We start from the raw sequence: 20027 nt of genomic DNA on the forward strand, positions 1-20027 counted from the left end.
GCGCCACCAGGGAAGCCCGGGTGTTATCTTAATATCCTTCAGATTCCTTCCCTGCCACCTGCTTACTCTCCCTGCCCACCCCCCACCCTCCAACTATGTTTGTGGTTTGCTAGTGCTTAGCCAGTCAGCGGGTTTTCAGTTGACTTAGTAGTGGCTTTAATTATCCTTTTGAAAAGCTGATTAGTCTGGTTTCAAACACATCTACTGAAAAAAGGATTTACTGATAGCTTGAGTGGAAGCTTCAAGGGCACTTAGGAGTCAACTGAGTATGTGTTCTTACAGAGGAGAATCATGAATTCAGAAAAATGTGGTGGCCTTAGTCGTCTCCAGGCCAGCCTCTTCATTTTACATATAGAGAAGAGTGAGAGAGGAAAAAAGTCCCACAATAAGAAATTTGCAGATCTGGGAATCAGATCTCCTGACTCTTAATTCAGTCAGGTCTCTTTTCACTGTGTTGTGGAAGGAGTGTAACCTAGAGGTTAATATTTTGGGCTCTGAAGTTGGGCTCCTCGATGTTGAATCTTGGCTCTTAGCCACATAATTGCCTGTTGACTTTTGGGAAGGGTATCAAGCCTCAGTTTACCCATCTATAAAATGGGACAAGGAAGCCAAGTGGAAAAATACATTATCATTTTCAGGGAACAAAAAAAAGGGCGTATATTGATATTTCCTATTTGTCAAAGAGCTGCCTGATGTGTAGGCAGTCATGTCCAAGGGGTGAAGCAAGGGTCTTCTAAAGAAAGGGTCTTTTGGCCAAAGATGTCGATATCCTCACTCTGGCCTGCCACCCTGCCTGCTTTATCTTTGGGATGAAGGACCCCAAGACCTCTTAAAATAGATGAATTACCAAGATGGGGTCTCACATTAGATCATGATGTTCATTAAGACCGTGGTTTGAATGACATCCTCTGGTTTATCCTGAGCCAGTAGTGAGGCCAGGAGGGTGACATGAGGTCCTGCTTGGAAGGGTACCCATGGGCCCATTTGGTAAAAGCACTTATTGAGGGTACCTCAGAGATTCCATTTTCCTTTTTCTTTTTTTTAAAATATATATATATTTTTTATTTATTTACTTTTGGCTGCATTGGGTCTTCATTGCTGCGTGCGGGCTTTCTCTAGTTGCGGTGAGCGGGGGCTACTCTTCCCTGCGGTGCGTGGGCTTCTCATTGTGGTGGCTTCTCTTGTTGCGGAGCACAGGCTCTAGGCGTGCAGGCTTCAGTAGTTGTGGCATGCGGGCTCAGTAGTTGTGGCTCTTGGGCTCTAGAGTGCAGGCTCAGTAGTTGTGGTGCACGGGCTTAGTTGCTCCGCGGCATGTGAGGTCTTCCCGGACCAGGGCTCGAACCCATGTCCCCTGCATTGGCAGGCGGATTCTTAACCACTGTGCCACCAGGGAAGCCCCTCCATTTTCAACATGGAACAGATCTTCTAAATCTCTGTCCTCTGGCCAGCTGGGGCAATTGAGGGTAGCAGAGGTGACCCTCAACCTCCAGCAAGTTCACATCCCCTCTTTGGGCCTTTTATCCCTTCTCTGGTTTGTTGCTCCTTAAAAAGAGGAGGACTTGGCTAGAAGCCTAGCAGTCGTTAAGCTCTCAGGGTTTCTGTACTCCCTTCTTGAAAGAGAACCCTCACTGTCCAACATGCTAGTCTGTTACAAATGGGGAAAGCAAACGTGTGCTGCTCTTCACACTTTTGTCTTTTGCATCCAGTAAGAGGGATAAATGCTGCTTTTTCGTGTGTGTGTGTGTGTGGGTGGGGGGGAACGGTGAGTTGTCTTAAAGGCAAGATTGGAGGTTCAGAAGAAGCAGCTAGGGGAGCTTCAGAATTCTGTTCTGCCTCTGCAGACCAGAGACCTCCAAGGTGACTTTAAAAAAAAAAAAAATTAAGTTTTGGCTGCGTTGGGTCTTCATTGCTGCGTGTGGGCTTTCTCTTACAGCGAGTGGGGGCCTATACTTCGTTGCGGTGTGCGGGCTCCTCATTGCGGTGGCTTCTCTTGTCGCGGAGCACAGGCTCTAGGCGTGTGGGCTTCAGTAGTTGTGGCACATGTGCGGGCTCAGTAGTTGTGGCTCGCGGGCTCTAGAGCACAGGCTCAGTAGTTGTGGCACACGGGCTTAGTTGCTCCGTGGCATGTGGGATCTTCCCGGACCAGGGCTCGAACCCGTGTCCCCTGCATTAGCAGGTGGATTCTTTTTTTTTTTTTTTTGCGGTACGCGGGCCTCTCACCGCTGTGGCCTCTCCCGTTGAGGAGCACAGGCTCCGGACTTGCAGGCCCAGCGGCCATGGCTCACGGGCCCAGCCACTCCGCGGCACATGGGATCCTCCCAGATCGGGGCACGAACCCGCGCCCCCTGCTCCGGCAGGTGGGGTCTCAACCACTGGGCCACCAGGGAAGCCCCTAGCAGGTGGATTCTTAACATGCGCCACCAGGGAAGTCCCCGAGAGGTGACTTTTTACTCGTATAGCCCCATCCTTCACCCCCGAGGCTGCCCTTTTGCAAACAGGCTGATATGAATTTCATAGTCAAACAGATCTATGCTGGCTCACCTGCCGTGTGGCCTGATATTTTAAAATTTTACCCTTTTGGGTTAATCTTCTCATTTTTAAATGTGCAAGCAGAGCTGGAAGGGACTGCCAGTTCATCTCTAGCTGATGAGATGGTTGAAGAGACCTCCTTGGGGGGGTGTCAGGAGACTCCAATTCCAATCTCTGCTCTAACTCCAAATTACTGGGTGACCATGCGCACAGCCACTTATCTCTCATCTCAGTTTTGTCATCAGCATCTTAAGGAATATCTCCCACCTCAACCTGTGGGAACATAGGAGAGCTGGGGTAGGAAGGGCTCAAGACACGGAAGAAAGAACACTTTTCCTCAAAGTTCAGTCAAGTGTCTGTCAGGCAGCCTCCCTTTGCTGCACTGGGGTCTGAGAACAGGCTCTGAGGATACTGTGCCTCCCGGGTGGTCTGGGGCTTTGTTGTGCCTGAGCTTACCTTCCTCCAGCCCTGATCGGTGAGGGGCTGGCTCCTCCGATAGCCTGGGAGTCAGGGGAGAGATGGTGGCTGTTTAAATTTGGGGTCAGAGGAGGGGCGTAGGGGCGGTGATGTGCATGGTATTGGAGCTGGGCTTGGTGTTTTATTTACACAGCAAGCAGCCACGTTTCCGGAGGGGTGTGGAGGTATTGACAGAGATTATAGGAGAGTGAATTTCCTATTCGTCCACCCCTTCGCACCTAGAGCCAGCTGACAGTGTGTGAGGGAGAGGCGTCCTGGCTCCAGCTCCCTCCTGACAGCTGGAAATGCCGGCTGCCCTGCCCCCTCCTGAGGCGTTTGTAATTCCTTAATACCTACTGATCTCAGAAAGGCAACGTGTGGCGCCTCCCCGGGTGCATTATCTTCCCAAATAGGGTTGCTGTCCTCCTGCCTTCTCTACTCTCTCTGAAACCAGCCCCCATCTATGATTTTCTTCAACAGCAAGAGTCACCATATTGCTGAGCTCTGACACGGGCAGGGCACTGGGAACACATCAGAGAACAAGGCCACTGGCTCCCTCCTTTATGGGAGCGTTCGTGTGTGTGGTGTGCGCATGCGCACGCGCAAGACTCAAACAACTGCGCGCACAGTACATTGGTTTACCAGAGGTCCTTCCCCCACTGTAACTAGCCTTCCCAGAATAGCTTTCAGAATCACAGAATGTTAGAACCAGGCCAATTCCCACCCTGAGTGGGGAATCGGAGTGAACCTCAGTTTGAGGTTGAAACCTGGGGAAGGGATTTGTCCAGAGTCAGAGCAGAAACTGTGGGCAGGGCCAGAGTTGAAACTTGGCCGCCAACTCCTGGCTCGGCTTCCCCTGCGCCTTGTTATTCCTGCTCCAGCTGCAGGAGGAATCCTCAGGTGTGGTAGCTCCTCCGCCGATGCTAGATGCTAGGTGGCACCAGCACACCTTGGAACAAAAAGGCTCCCAATCTGGCTCCCATCTGAAAATGCCCGAATCCTCACTGCTGGCAGCCTGAAGTCCAGGCTGGGTGCTGTCTTCTCCTAGTGCCCTCACAAGGCCTGCCTGCTCGGGGGGCTGCCCCTGATCACAGTCCCACTTCCTTCATCCCTTCCCGGGTCCCAGATGCCTTGGGGACCTGTTTGCTCCTTACCTGGAAGAATTCACTCCTATGTGATTGATTTCTTTTGGGGGCTCTCTGTGCAGAATGGAGAGTTCTGGCTGGGTGATCAGCTCAGGGGAGCTATTTTAGGGCCATGCAGGCACAGATTCCCCTTAGGTGCTAGTATCTTTCTTACTTACTGAAGCTTCTGTCTGGGTGAACAACCCAGCTGAACATGGTGTGGTCTCTCCCCAGGTCACATTGCCAGTCTGTGACAGAGGGGGGATGGAGTCCAGGCTTGCTAAGGACCGCAGTACTTTGTCTCTCAAGAGAATGTCCAGAAGACAAGACCCTCTGCCACTTGGTCCCTACCTGCCCCTCCAGTGCCATCTCACAGTTGTGGAGCTCTGTGGCTAAGAGTATGGGCTCTGGTTTCAGACTCCTGGGATTGGAATGGCGTCTCCCCAGTTGTTAATTGTGTTACTGTGCCATGTTTATGGAACATTTCTCTGCCTCAATTTCTCCCTCTGTGAATGGGATGGGGTAGATTACATAGGATCTCAAATTTCTTTGCAACTTCCCCCACTAAAGGTGGAGTATACTTTCCCACCCCCCTGAAACTGAGCTGGCCTTGTGACTTGCTTCCATAGGAATGGGTGGCAATAACGTGTGAGCTCTGAGCCTAGGTGTCAAGAGGCTTTGCAACTTCTGTTCTTTCAGGACATTGCTGCCATGCGACAAGCCCCGCTGATGCCATTGAGGATGTGAGGCCACATGGAAGGAGATCCCAGCCGTGCAGCCCAAACTGCCCACTCACAGCGTTGTGAGTACATGAATGATTTTGGGGGTGGTTTGTTATGTTGCTGAAGCTGACTGAAATAGGGGAGAATAATAGTACAGTAGTCTTTCCTTATCCATGATTTTGCTTTCTACAGTTTCAGTTGCCTGTGGTCAACCATGGCCCCAAAATACCAAATGGAAAATTCTAGGAAGAATTTGTAAGTTTCAAATTGCATGATTTTGTGAGTAGTTTGATGAAATCTTGTGCCTTCCCACCTGGGACATGAATCATCCCTTTCTCCAGCATATCCGAGCAGTATATGCTACCCCCATTACTCACTTAGTAGTGCTCTAGTCTCAGTTATCAGATCGACGGTCCTGGTATTGCAGTCCTGGGGCAGGTAGGGACCAAGTGACAGAGGGTCTTATCTTCTGTCCAAGTCACCCTTACTTCACTTAATAATGGCCCCCAAACACAACAGTAGTGATGCCAGCAATTTGGATATTCTCTTACTGTGCCTAATTTATAAATTTTATCATAGGTATGTATGTATAGGAAAAAACATAGTGTATATAGGGTTTGGTACTATCTGTGGTTTCAGGTATTTACTGGGGGTCTTGGCGCATAATCTCCTAGAATAAGGGGGACTGCTGTACCTACCTTGAAAGGTTGCGGTGAGGTTTACATAATAATGGGAACTTAGATCAGCGCCTAGCACACATGAAGCAAATACAGTCGTTACTACTAACATCATCATGGGGCACTTCCTCTTGCTTATTGCATTCTAGTCCCACCGACCTCCTTTCTTCTTATTCTTCTTTCTTCCTTGTTCCTTCTTTCTTCCTCCTTCTTCTCCCCCTCCGTCTTCTTCTTCTTTTAAATATACCAAACTCTTCCTTTTTCAGGGCTTTCATAATTAATTCTTTCCGTTTGGAATTGTCCTTCCCTGCTGTCTTGTTTTCATGGTTGCGGTCTCAGCTGAAACTTCTTCTCCTTGGAGAGGTCTTCTCTGAATCTCCCTCCTCCCTTCCTCTCCATTTTTGCTTCCTTTCATTGTGTCTGATCATCACATTTATTGATTTCCTTGAATGTTGTCTGTCTCCCCTTCTAGATTTCAAGTCCCTTGAGGGCAGGAGCTGGGCTTTTATCCTTGCTGCCCACCATGGTGCCGTGCACAGCAGGCACTCACTTGGTATTTGCTGAATGAGTGGATGAAAAGAGGCATCTAGTCAATATGAGTTTGAGGTTGGTGTCTGGTTTCCAAGAACAGGGGAGTGTCCAGGTTGGAGTTTCAGAGAGAGGAGACTATGTGTGCTGCTTCTCATTCTTACAGCCGTTTAGGTTTTTGTCACACTCTTTGTTGGATCAATTATGTTCCTGATATCCTATGTCCAATAAGGCTATGGGCTTCTTTAGAAAGAAATTGAGTCCCTCACAGCCCCAAGCACATTGTCAGGCACCTAGTAGAGGCTTAACAGAAGTTTATTGGATAGATAAAAAATGGATGGACGGGTGGATGAATAGATGAATAAATGAGTGAATGTAAAGAAGGATGGATGGACAGTAGTACTGAGACTGCAGGCAACAATGGAAAACCATGTTTATTTTTTCCTTCTAATAAAGGACAGTACATTTCCAGTCAATCTGTAAAATGTCATGAACGTATAAAAATGTATTAAGTACAGTCATCAGCATTACATTGCAGAGAAATAGGTGTTATAACCTTTTCCCCTAAGATGGTACTTGGATGGTCACTGTTGGTTTGCTTTAACAAAAAAGGGCAAGAGTAGGTGACCAGTTGGCCTGGTTGGCCCAGGACTAAGGAGTTTCCCAGGATGTGGGGCTTTCAGTGCTAAAACTGGGAAAAGCTCAGGCAAACTGGGATGGTTGGTCATGCAAGAAAGAGAGCAGCACGAGAATGTTGGGTGTGCTTTGGTGTTTAGGTACAGGGGTCCGATATTTTCTCAACTTCCCATGACCTCGCTTCCTTTTAGCTCTGGAATAAAAATCCCTGTGTTATTATCAAGGGTGTTACAGCTTTCAAAGGGTTTTAACAACCCCGTGTAATTTTGACTTGATCTTTATGCCAAGCCTGGGAGGTAGGGCAGTTCTAACCTAATTTGCAGGTGAAGCATGCCACGTCAGTGCTCCTAGAGAATACGGGGCAGAGAAAAGACTGCCACCCCCATCTCCTGAGGCCAGTGTTCTTCCCACTACTCTGTTCTTTTCTGAAACATCCTACCTGTCTCATCTGGCTTTCAGGAGTGAGCAGGAATCATACAGGGGAAAGGAAGGACCCTGAGATCCAAGCTTTGGCTTTGGCTCATTCCCCTCATTTGGGACAATTTGTATGATTACTGCTTTGCCTGATGTGTTTACCTGCTCCTCCTCTAGCAATCCTCATGAAGGATTCCCCTGAAGACCCACCAGCTGGTCAGTGCTGGCATCATTATGTGGCAAAGTCAGTGAAAGAGATCCAGTATATTTGGGCCATGTCCCAAATGGCCCTTCCAGTTAAGGTTTGCCAGCAGGATGGTCAGAGGACCAGCTCAGTCTGCCATGTGCCAGCTTGATTGTTGAGCTCTTTTTGGGTACTTCTGCTGAGAAGTTACTCAAATGATAAGTCAATTCATGGGGTGGCTGTAACTTGCCACACTTGTTCCCACCCTTGTACTTTTTGCCTGACATATATGGGCACCACCTTAAGGCGGGAGGGTTCAGTAGTCCTCCCTGGCGCACCTTAAAAGACTAGGGACAGGCTATCCTTGCCCGTGGTAGACCTCACTTCTCTTGACAGTGTATTAGAATCCTATCATCCATTCTTTTATTCCAACACTGTTTTGAGCTCTTTTGCATTTTTGGCATTTATGACCTCTAGGGATAAGAAGTCTATGTAATCCTTCTTTTCCCTGTGAAGTGAGACTTCCTCTGGCTCTCCCTAATTCAACTGAAGCCTGTGATATTCTGGGATAAGCTTAATAAATGGGGTTTGACACTGGTCCTACTCTTTCAGATGTTGTTGTTTGGGCTCAGAGTTGCTCTGTCATGCGGGTCGTCTGTTCTGGGTGCAGCTGTGTAAAGGTCTGATCTTAGAGCTTTCCTTTTCTGAGAGTTGAACGAGGAATGGGTACAGGCTTCCCCTGCTATCTGAAAGTAGAGCGTTAGTATGAAAATTTTCGTAAGCTGAAATGGCGTAAACAAAGAAGCAGTTACCTTAGGACACATCTTGCTAATGGATGCACAAAGTATCTGGATAGATCCAGATAAAGCACAGCTGCTTAGACACAGTTCAAAGCTATGGCGGTTTGATTCTGAGCTGCTGAGAGGAGTTCCTGGGGAAGGAGTTGGGTGGTACCACTCATTGCTCAGTGCTCTATAACCGCTGGCTGCAAAATAAACGCTGAATGCTATTTTCACTTTTCACCTTTTTTGGGGGGTAAAAGCAGAAAGAATTCTTTGGATTCTTTGGATTTCTTTCGGTTAGCAACAACAGGTACCAATGTAGATCTTTGGTAAAAGTGAAATGGCTTAAGGCAAACTTTTGAAAAGTGGGGCATATTTGTACTTTTATTTAAAAATAAATAAAGTAAATATCTTTAAAAGAAGAGTGCTGCCCATGCCCTCTTGGTAGATTCCCCAGACTGTGGGACCTGTAGCCTATTAGCTGAAGCGTGGAGTTTCTGCTTCACGTGCTTACGTCCATTCGCTTTCACATGCTTATGTTCTTTCTGCCTCTTAAACTAGCTGCGGCCTTATGACCCTCAGAAGTGTCTGTGGCTCTGAGTTCAAATTTGATTTTAGGGCTTCCCTGGTGGCGCAGTGGTTGAGAGTCCGCCTGCCGATACAGGAGATACGGGTTCGTGCCCGGGTCCAGCAGGATCCCACATGCCGCGGAGCGGCTGGGCCCGTGAGCCATGGCCACTGAGCCTGCGCGTCCGGAGCCTGTGCTCCGCAACGGGAGAGGCCACAACGGTGAGAGGCCCACGTACCGCAAACAAAAACAAAAACAAAAAAACCCAACCCCCCCCCCCCCCACACAAATCTGATTTTAATCTTTAGATGTGATTTTCTTTGGTTTAGAGTAGACCCAACTCTGGAAGGGATGTTAACCCCGACATGACCATCCCTGCAATACACTTGAGATGAGGCACTTGTGTGTATGAGACTCTTCTGAAACTTGAACTCTTGACACCGAGGGGTGAGGTGATGGTTTGACAAGCCCAGAAACTTCCAGATCTTGAGATATTGGCTGGCTCGCTACACACTTCTTGGCATCTGGGAAACTGATGGCCCAGTTGCATTGGGTTGTAGGCTGTACTTAACTAGAGGGTCAGAGAATGTCTCTGGGTTAAAAAATGAAAAACGCTCAATGCAATAGAAATATAGCTTCCTTATAAAAAACCTTTTGCAAGAAGTGCTGCCTGGCAGCAGGAGAAAACTAGAGGTCGACTGGTTTCCAGTCCTTTTTTGTCAGACCCCTTGGGGCCAGCACTTCCTCTAAGGAAGTCAAGCCTGGTGGGGAGAAGAGGATAAGACGGGCACATTCTTCCCTTCATGAAGAGGAAGAGTCGTGGTTAATTAAGCCAGTGATTAGGCGGCCTCCTCTGAGTTTGTGCAGATCCCTGCAGGCCCCTCATATGGTCACTGAACTCTGGGATCGGCGATGACTGCCCTGGCTGAAGGGCCGGTTCGAGTTAGTCTGTCCACTTGAGTAGGCTCCGGACGCCATCATCCTACTAGGCTCCAGGAGAAGGTGCTCCCCAGATGAGAATTTAGTCCAGGAGTCCCGTGAGCATGGGTCATCCCTTATGTGGCCTCCACTGGATCTCTCTCCGGGCAGCACCCAGTCCTCTTTGTACTTGCACTCCACAGGGCTCGAGCTCTTTGGGGTGCTGGCTCTGAAGCTCGGTCCTGGGGCAGGTGGCCCTGGACGGTGGGTGGGCTGGGCCTCTCCAGGGACAGTGGCAGGCCTCTGTCGGCTTCTCCAACTCTGGATTTCCAGCTCTCTTTTGTCCATGGGGAGTTTGTCAATTTTCTGAGCTTTTAAGATTGGAGACTTCCCATATGTCCCTTGTAGAGCCAGGAGAAAGTACCTGGTGGGAAATAATAGAATAAAGATATTTTCTGACTTCTGACTTCTGAATTTCAGCATTGAAAGGGTCCTTAGAATCCAACTCCCTGCCCAGGGAAAGATCATCTTTTTTTTTTTTTTTTTCCAAACAATGTTAATTTAATGTTAGTTATTATAAAGAAAAGGTTACCATGTATTGGCCTTTAATGACTGCATGAATCATGGGGTACTTCCTTGGGGAAGCCTTTTTTGATTGAACTTCCTTCTCATAAATGCTTGTACCACCTCTTAGTTCGTAATGATGGCACTTAAAAATTTTTTTAAAAAAAATTTCATTTATTTATTTTTAACATCTTTATTGGAGTATATTTGCCTTACAATGGTGTGTTAATTTCTGCTGTATGACAAAGTGAATCAGCTATACGTATACATATATCCCCATATCTCCTCCCTCTTGCGTCTCCCTCCCACCCTCCCTATCCCACCCCTCTAGGTGGACACAAAGCACCGAGCTGATCTCCCTGTGCTATGAGGCTGCTTCCCACTAGCTATCTATTTTACATTTGGTAGTGTGTATAAGTCCATGCCACCCTCTCACTTCGTCCTAGCTTACCCTTCTCCCTCCCCGTGTCCTCAAGTTCATTCTCTGCATCTGCATCTTTATTCCTGTCCTGCCCCTAGGTTCTTGAGAACCTTTTTTTTTTTAGATTCCATATGTATGTGTTAGCATATGGTATTTGTTTTTCTCTTTCTGACTTACTTCACTCTGTATGGCAGTCTCTAGGTCCATCCACCTCACTAAAAATAACTCAATTTCGTTTCTTTTTATGGCTGAGTGATATTCCATTGTATATATGTGCCACATCTTCTTTATCCATTCATCTGTCGATGGACACTTAGGTTGCTTCCATGTCCTGGCTATTGTAAATAGAGCTGCAGTGAACATTGTGGTACATGACTCCTTTTGAATTATGGTTTTCTCAGGGTATATGCCCAATAGTGAGATTGCTGGGTCGTATGGTAGTTCTATTTTTAGTTTTTGAAGGAACCTCCGTACTGTTCTCCATAGTGGCTGTATCAATTTACATTCCCAACAACAGTGCAAGAGGGTTCCCTTTTCGCTACACCCTCCCTAGCATTTATTCGGGAAAGGTCATCTTTGCCACTCTCTTGACTGATGGATCAAATCTATGCTTGTATGCCTCTGGTACTGGGGAGTTCAACAACAAAATATAACAGCTAACACTTGTTAGGTACCAGGACTATTCTAACTGCTTTACATATTATTAACTCATATTATTCTCCCCCAAATCCCATGTGGTTGGTACTTTTGTTTCCCGCTATGTACAGACATGGAGACTGAGGCACCGAGAGATTGAATGATTTGTCCAGAGCCACACAGTGGTCAAGCTGTGGTGAAGACCAAGTGCTGTGGATTCTGAGGCTTTTCTCTCATCTACCGTGCATAAGGCAGTCCATTCTATTTCTGAGCTCTTCTAATTTAGGCAAATTTTCTTGCTTTGGAATGTCAACTCTTTGTGGAACTTAATAATTTTAAAGTAGTTTCCCAATACATCCTTGTCTTGAATCCACAGGCTATGCTAGCTTCACAGCATCAGTGTATTATCACTGTTTTCCAGATGAAGATACTGAGGTCCCAAGTGATGAGATGGGTTTCCTAAGGTCTCCCGACAAGTTGATAGATCTCCTTGATGGTTAACTCAAGGTTCCTTTCCCCTGCCAAGCTTCCTGTAGCCTGTAGTGGACTCTGGAATCGGGGGTCTCTATATGTGCCTAGAATATTTTCCTGTTCCAAGTTTAGGTAAGAAGGTAACTAAAACTATGTCATCTGTGGTAGAAGCATATACCATCTTGTGATGCTGGGCAGCTCATACCCCCTCTCTGGGTGTCAGTTTATCTAAAACGTAATCCAGTTGGTCCAGAGGACATCTAAGTTCTTTTCCAAAAATAATCCTTAAATGTTTTTTTTTTATTTCTAAAGCCTTATAAGCAGAGAGGCTCCCATCCTTCTATTATGTCTAAAAGATTCAGGATGACCTAAAGTGAGCAGGGGTTTCTGAAGACCACAGTAGATCCTACAGAATCAGAAACTTCTCCCCATTCTCTCTCATCTCACCCAGGGCGGCAGTGCAGGTGACCATTACATATGTGTTTCAGGAAAGACTCAACTTCCTGTGGGAAACTGGAATTTTCTCAGTTTAAACATTCCCCCAAGCTACCAATTTCCCTCTCTGTCCATTTAGTGAACAAATACCTGGCAAGTTCCTACAATGGGCCAAGCCCCAAGGGATTATTAAGCTGGGAACCAGACTGACAGGAATCTTGCTGTCAGGAAGCACAGGAACAGAGCTAGAAGCCGCAGGAGCAGTGAGAGTGTCAAACACGTGATCTGGTGCAAGAAATCTTCCTTGAGGAGGAAACATTAAAGGTGAGGACTGAGGGACGCATAGGAGGAAGCCAGGCAAAGAGGGGGTGAGAAGCAAATCCTGGGCTCAATGGCTGCAGTGTGGAGAGTGAGGGCAAGAGTGAGGGACTAGGACACAGAGGGGTTGGCAGGGTCAGAGCAGGCAAGGACCATGGGGAATGTTTTGGGTTTTGTGCATTATTGTAAAGGCCTTGGGAAGGCCTTGGAAAGTTATGAACATGACACGATTACACTTTGACGCAATGATAATGGATTAGAGTAAAACCCAGTAGGAGACTATTGAAGTAATTCGGAATGAAAGTCTTATAACCTATCCATGGTGGTGGCTGTAGAAATGGAAATAGACGGAAATACCTACTGAGAAATAGGTTAGCAGATAAAATTGTCAGGTCTTGGTGATGGGCGAGAGAGGGGCATGTGGTGGGTGGTATCAAGGATAAGTCTCAGGGGCCTGCCTTGATCCTAAGTGGTCACAGTGGATGAAAGGAACTCGGGAAGAGAGCCAGGTTTCTGGGATGGTGGTGGTGACAGAAAGTAGACAGCGAATTAAATTACAGATGTCTCCCACTTTCCTCAGATGTAGCAGGCCCAGTGCCGGTGAGGCATAGGTAGCTTAGAAAGATGTATCTGGGATTCCGGAGAAGGATCTGGGCTGGGAGTTTATATTAGAGATTCGTTTGTGAAAAATGATATTTAACTTCACAATAGTGGTTGCTATGTTTATGGAAAGAATTAAAGTGAGAAGACAAAAGAACCTAGGACAAAGGCTTGACAATACAAAGACATGAACCAGCAAAAGAAACAAAGAAGAAGTAGGAGAAAAACCAAGAGAGTTCTGTGTTACTGAAGCTAAATAAAGAGTGTCCAAGGGGCTCTATTGTAGCGAATTACGATGCTGCATTGTGTTTTAAAGTTTGTGTGTTAGTTATTTAAGAGATAAAACAAAAGAAACTTACTTTCTCTTAGTTTAAGAGAATCCATATAGTTCCTTTATACTGGGTGAAGTAATTAGACCGAGATAAGTGAGGTCACGCTTAGTGGCTAATTATCACAAGCTTGGTGAGTGAAATCAATCTTATTATAAGTACAGCTTACATCTTTAAGTGAACAAATAGAGTTTTCTATAGCAAACATTCTATCATGTAGATTTCTGTAACAAAAATTAATTGTCCTAAGGTTACAAGTCAACAGTCCTTGGAGCTATTAAAATAATCCTTTCTCTGTCAAAGGAAATCTCTTTGCCTTTCTTAGGCAACAGAATTAAACAGTAATTCAAGTTTATGATGATCATATAGAATAAGCAGAAATTTAACTTGCGCACTATGGTAACTGGCAAGAAAATATTTGCCTACTTTTCCCTAAGTTGTCCCTCATTTGTTTAACAAGCTGTAATGTTGAGTGTTTGTCTTTTCCAAGAACGTTCATACTTTTCAACAACCCTCATCAAGCTGGTAGCCTCTGGCTCCAAATGTGTCTTCCAACCAAGGGTAGGACAAGAATCCTCGGCTGATGACTTGCTCTTTCCATACCCCAGATAAGACACAGAACAGAGGAGGTCAGTCCTTGGTCGGAGGTGATCATAACCATGTTTAACCCCAAAAGTGTGGACAAAAATATTTAACCCACATATCTGATGCCCTTTTCCAATGAGGGCAGGACCTTCATGGTCTCTCCCAGGCTCCGTCTCCCAAGGGGTTGGGCTGAGAAAGGGGGTGGGTGGGAAATAATGTCCTCTGAGGCTTGTGCTTAATTGCTCCCCACTCTTCAGTCCCAGGGCCCTGTTTTAATACTAGTTACTTTCACCTGTATTACGATCAAACTTCTGTCTGAATTGTCCACTGGGCTGTAGACTTCTTGAGAGCAAGAGTTCTGTTTTATTCATCTTTCTGTTTCTTTAGCATCTTTTTCTCATTTATCTCTGAGGGCAGCCTACATGACAAGAACTCTGCTAGCTGTGGGTTATATAATGATAAGGAGACACCTTCCTTCCCGGAGTTAACGGTCAGACCAAGACAAACAGATAAAACAGATGATGTGGGCTAGAGGTAGTAGTGACAGATAGACCCAGGTCATGGGAGCACAGGAGCGAGGGGGATCTGTTTCAGCCTGAGGGAGGCAGGTGAGGTCATGCAAGGGTTCTGGAATTGCTCGTGCCTGAAATGATGTCAAAGGGTGAGACGGTCTGGTAACGAAGGGCATTTTGAATAGAAGGGGCAGCATGAACGCAGGCAGGAAGGGGAGAGGGCAGGGAGCCTTTAGGGAAGTCCAAGAAGCTTGGTGATGTGGAGCCCAAAGTTTGAGCTTTGGGAGCAGGGGGATGAGGCTGTATAGGCCAGTAGGGGCCAAGCAGGGAGGCTGCGTCCACAGTGCATACTCAGCCGTTTGCCGAGTTCACAGTAGTGTTTGTCATATCGGTATCTTCAGCCTCTAAACCCTGCATCAGATGTCAAGGTTCTGAGGTGGCTTATGAAGAAGAAATGGAGCCCAAACTAGGTTAAGCAAGCTTCCAAACTTATTAAAGGAAGCAAAGCATGCTAATGGCTCTCTGCCTGTAGAAAAAGTTCTATACAATGTTGCAATGGCTTCTTGACTGTGGCTTATAACGATAAAGTAGCTGAATTTCAACGTTCAGAGCAGACGAGATCCTAAGGATGGAGAGAGGCTGAGTCTTGCCTCTGGGTACAGCATCGTTAAGTTCACCGAATGCTCTGACTAGAGAGCGTGGGATGGAGAACAGAACACTGGCCTCCGAGTGGGGAGAACTCAGCTCCCACTGTGACTTGTGGTGGGCTGGAGGACACATTCTGGTCCCTCATAGGACTTAAGCTGTTCCATGAGCAAGTAGGACTACAACCACTGCTTTGCCTAATTTCTAGGTGATTTTGCAAAAGGCATTTTTTGCAAAAATGGAGGAGCTAGATAGAAAAGCATGTGTCAAGAGTAAATTCTAAGGACATGCCAGGCGTTGTTGTTGCTGTTGCTGTTTTCCGGGAAAAGGCGAATGTAGAGGATTTAGGCTGGAAATGTTAGAAATAGTCCCTCTGCAGGAATGATTTATTTGGCAAATACAGGGTGTGTGTTTTAACAAATTTGAGTAGTATTAAAAAGTTGACTATTTCATGCAAAATTTGAATTTCTGGGAAAAAGCTAAAGCTCTGAAATGCTGGTCTTGATCTTTCCTTGTGGCAGTGGTAGGCTGAAGCTTATTAGTTCCTTCTCCTAATGTCGGTCTGTACTTCACCTGGTTTGCTGCTGTTGCTTACCTGTCCCTGTAGGCATTTGAGAGTGAGACTCCTGGGCTAAGGAATAAAGGACTATAGAGCTCTTCAAAATGATTCTTTTTACACAACAAAGTTTGTATGGCAGGAGGGTAGGAATTAGTACTCTCATTTTACAGATGTTATAACAGAGGTTGTGCCAGATTTGGTGACCTTGCTGCTCTGTGGCTGAGCTGGGACCAGAGTCCGTGCTATTTGCCTCCAAGTTCATTATTCTTTCTGTCCTAGCTCCCTATCTTTGAAACAATAGCCTCAAGCATCCCAGCTGGAGACAAACTCCTGACTCTTGGGCTATGAAAATGGCTGATTGAGGGGAGAGTGGTAATTCTAGGAAGAAAATAGCACCCCCTGTTCAAACCTTGGGAGAAGAGCCACGACCGGTGTGAGGAGGCAGACGAGGTAGAATGTGGGGTCCGAGAGCTGGCCTTCCATCACCCAGTAGGGGTTGATGGGACTGTTGCAGGTGACGCAGGTGGCGTTGTACACTAGGGATACCACAAAGTACATCAGGAAGCTGCCTGCGAGAACAAGCCCGTGGATGATGGTCTGTGGAAGGAAAGAAGTAAACACTGTTGAAGGGATAGCTTAGATTAGGGGGGAATGCAGTCACGCTACTTTAACTTGTTTTAAACTTCTTTTTTTGGAAATGCCACATACCTGTAAACAATTTAAAAAAGTGTGCCATTTAATGGCTTATGATAAAGTAAACACCTATATTGCTACCACCCAGAATTTGAACACACATACCCTGGAAACCCCTAAATCACCTTGACTTTGGTGATAGTTTTCATGATACTCTTTAGTTTTACTACCTATGTTTCTCTCCTAATAGTCTGTTTTTAAAAATTAATCATATTTGATGTGACTTTTGTCTTTTTTCCTCAGTATTATGTTTGTGTGATAAATTCATTTTTTCCACATGTGGCTGTTAGTTATTCTTTTCCAAAGCAGTGCAGTCTTCTGTAGTCTGATCTCATTTTGCCCTGCCTGTTTTATGCTGCTTTCCTTCCAATTCTTGCCCTCTTTTAAACTTACTGACGATTCCATATAATTTCATTTCCCTGTCTACTAGTTTGAAAGTTATATATTTCATTTCCATTCCTTAGTGATTACTCAATAAATGCTAATAAGCAGTTTTAACTTACTGTGATATAAAGTTTCTGTTTCCCTCCTCCTGAATACATTAACTTTAGAACACATTGTTTACCTCCCTCCTGACTCGTATCTCATTGCTACTGTGTATTTAAATTCTATTATCTTTTTAAATCACATAAGTCATTATTACAGTTTAATATGGTCAGTATTCATTAAGATTACTTACATGCTTGACACTTTTTGTGCCTTCATTCCCTCTTGCATTTTGGACTTTCCATCTGAGCTTTCTTTCCTTATACTTTTTAAAAAAACTTTATATTAGAGTGTAGTTGGTTAACAATGTTGTGTTAGTTTCAGGTGTACAGCAAAGTGATTCAGTTATACATATACAAGTATCTCTTCTTTTTCAAATTCTTTTCCCATTTAGGTTACTACAGAATACTGAGCGGAGTTCCCTGTGCTATATACAGTAGGTCCTTGTTGGTTATCTATTTTAAATATAGTAGTGTGTACATGTCAATCCCAATCTATCCCTCTCACCCTCCTTTCCCCCTGGTAACCATAAGTTTGTTCTCTAAGTCTGTGAGTGTTTCTGTTTTGTAAATAAGTTCATTTGTGTCATTTTAAAAGATTCTGCACAGAAGTGATATCATATGATTGATATTCATCCTTCTCTGACTTACTTCACTTAGTATGATAATCTACAGGGTCCATTCATGTTGTTGCAAATGGCATTATTTCATTCTTTTTAATGGCCGAGTAATATTCCATTGTATATACGTACCACATCTTCTTTATCCATTCCTCTGTCGATGGACATTTAGGGTGCTTCCATGTCTTGGCTATTGTAAACAGTGCTGCCATGAACATTGGGGTGTCTTTCCTTATACTTTAAATAGAGTTGACCTTTGAACAACATGGGTTTGAACTGTGTGGGTCCACTTACATGTGGATTTTTCTCAACAAATTATACTACAGTATTACCTAATCTGTGGTTGGTTGAATCCACAGATATGGAGAACTGATTATCGGACTTGAGCATCCACAGATTTTGGTATTTGCATTGGGTCCTGGAACAAATCCCCTGTGGATACTGAGGGATGGCTGTACATCCTTTAGAATATCCTTTCATGAAAGTCTGCTGCTGATGCATTCTCTGATCCATTATTTCATTCTCATTCTTAAAAACTATTTTTGATCTTCTTGGGAAGTTATTTTATTTTAGTATATTTAAGATAGCATTTTACTATCTTCTGGCTTCTGTTGTTGCTATTGAGAAGTTAGCAACTCTTTATCTGTTATTCCTTAGAAGGAAATCTCTTATAACGTGGCTACTTTTATGATTTTTATTTCGTCTTCAGTGTTCTATAGTTTTCTTATAAGGGTGGATTTTAAAAAAATTTATCTTGCTTGGGTTTTGCTGATCTTCTTGAATTCGTGGATTGATGTCTTTCATTACTTTTGCAAATTCTCAAGTCACTATCTTTTCAAATATTGCCTCTGTCTCATTTTCTCCTCCTTTCCTTCTGAGACTCTCTAATCAAATGTACGTTAGATCTTTTAAGATACCACCATATCTTCTATATATCTCAATATCTGTTCCATAATTTTCATTATTTTACTTTTGTTTTATATTCTGGATAATTTGACCAGTTCACTAATTCTCCCCTCAGCTGTGCCTAATCTGCTGTTAATCCAGCCATTGAAACTTAAATTACAGTTATTGTATTTTTTAATTTCTAAGAGTTTTATTTGCTCTTTTTTTCACATCTTCTAGAATTCTTGCAGATATTTTAAAGCTTAATCTTCTTTAAACATAGCAAACAAACCTTTTCTATGATTTATATCTGATAATTCCAATACCTGAAATATTTGTTACTGATGTTTGTGCTTGTGGTCCTCATTGAGTTCTTGTTTCATTTTGAGCTTCATTATTTATTTATTTATTTGTTTTTTTTTTTTTTTTTTTTGCGGTATGTGGGCCTCTCACTGTTTTGGCCTCTCCCGTTGTGGAGCACAGGCTCCGGACGCGCAGGCTCAGTGGCCATGGCTCACGGGCCCAGCTGCTCTGCGGCATGTGGGATCTTCCCGGACCGGGGCACGAACCTGTGTCCCCTGCATCAGCAGGCAGACTCCCAACCACTGCACCACCAGGGAAGCCCCATTATTTATTTTTCTGTGTGTTTTTGAAAACTTTATTTTTCTTACTCATTTCAGAGTTATTGAAACTTCTTAATGCAATCTGTTGTTATATAGTGCAAAAATCTTCTTAAAGTCTACTGTTTATTATTATATATATTTTAATTGAAGTATAGTTGCAGTGATTCAGTTATATATATATATATATATATATATATTCTTTTTCAGATTCTTTTCCCTTACAGGTTATTACAAAATTGAGTATAGTTGCCTATAGGTCCTTGTTGGTTATCTATTTTGTATATAGTTGTGCGTGTATGTTAATCCCCACTTTATCCCTCCCCCTCCCCCACCCCTTTCCACTTTGGCAACCATAAGTTTGTTTTCTATGTCTGTGGGTCTATTTCTGTTTTGTAAATAAGTTAATTTGTATCTTTAAAAAAAATTATGATATAAGTGATATCATATATTTGTCTTTCTCTGTCTGGCTTACTTCACTTAGTATGATAATGAGCTTCCTTATTTTTGAATATGTGATGCTTCTTGGCCTTGGAAAATTAGTGGGGATACTTTGAGGCTTAGGAAAACTTTCCCTGGAGAGGGTGTATGTGTATTTTGTAATATCCTTGGGCACTGTCAGTTACTTTAAACTGAATTCATAAGTCAAAATTTGGCTCACCCAGGTGGTACAAAGAATCTGGGCCGCAAATCTGTGTGAGGCCAGCCCATGGTCCATTTCCCAGGATAAGTCCTTTTTACTGATTCTCCCTGCTCTCTTCAGCACAGTGGGAACAATCCCTACAGTCCCTGCTGGGGAGGGGAGTGCAGGTAGGTCCACTTTTGGGTATACCTTTACTCTGAAGGTAGAGCCTTTGGGGTCCTAATTTAATGTGATCTCTTATTAGACTCCCACTTTAGCAGCCTGGCTTTTAATTTCTGAACTTTATGCTCAATGAAGTCTGCCAAAAAGTTCATTTTGGGCAGGGTTGCAAACGCTTTGAAGAAAACAGAGGCTTTGGCTCAGCTTGCTTCTCTACAAACCCACTTTCCCAGAGGCTTTGGTCTTTATCCTGTCATCTTTTTCATACCTTTAGCATATGTATACATATATACTTGTGTGTGTGTGTGT

The 20027-nt window shown here is 44.5% G+C and overlaps 1 protein-coding gene and 1 long non-coding RNA gene across 6 annotated transcripts in view; one reads left to right on the plus strand and one right to left on the minus strand.

Moving 5' to 3' along the window:
• Window positions 1-4908, plus strand: part of LOC111185520 (uncharacterized) — a 117505-nt gene extending 112597 nt beyond the window's left edge. Inside the window, exon 3 of the long non-coding RNA XR_016392849.1 lies at window positions 4809-4908. This is a non-coding gene — a long non-coding RNA (uncharacterized LOC111185520). The remainder of the gene's footprint in view (window positions 1-4808) is intronic.
• The window catches only part of ATP10B (ATPase phospholipid transporting 10B (putative)), a 157901-nt gene continuing 137980 nt past the window's right edge, over window positions 107-20027 (minus strand). For 3 of the 5 annotated variants that reach the window (XM_089909629.1, XM_089909631.1, XM_089909630.1), the window contains 3 exons: window positions 16986-17057; window positions 16023-16210; window positions 107-9962 (listed from right to left, as the gene is read on the minus strand). In XM_089909629.1, the coding sequence (XP_089765755.1) occupies window positions 9503-9962; window positions 16023-16210; window positions 16986-17057 (720 nt within the window). In that variant the 3' untranslated portion in view covers window positions 107-9502. The remainder of the gene's footprint in view (window positions 9963-16022; window positions 16211-16985; window positions 17058-20027) is intronic. The other 2 variants (XM_089909632.1, XM_089909633.1) reach the window with 1 other exon arrangement.

The sequence above is a fragment of the Delphinapterus leucas genome, chromosome 3, assembly GCF_059928025.1.
Source record: "Delphinapterus leucas isolate spDelLeu-1000000601 "Yukka" chromosome 3, BTC_Dleu_Yukka2, whole genome shotgun sequence".
Classification (NCBI taxonomy): domain Eukaryota; kingdom Metazoa; phylum Chordata; class Mammalia; order Artiodactyla; family Monodontidae; genus Delphinapterus; species Delphinapterus leucas.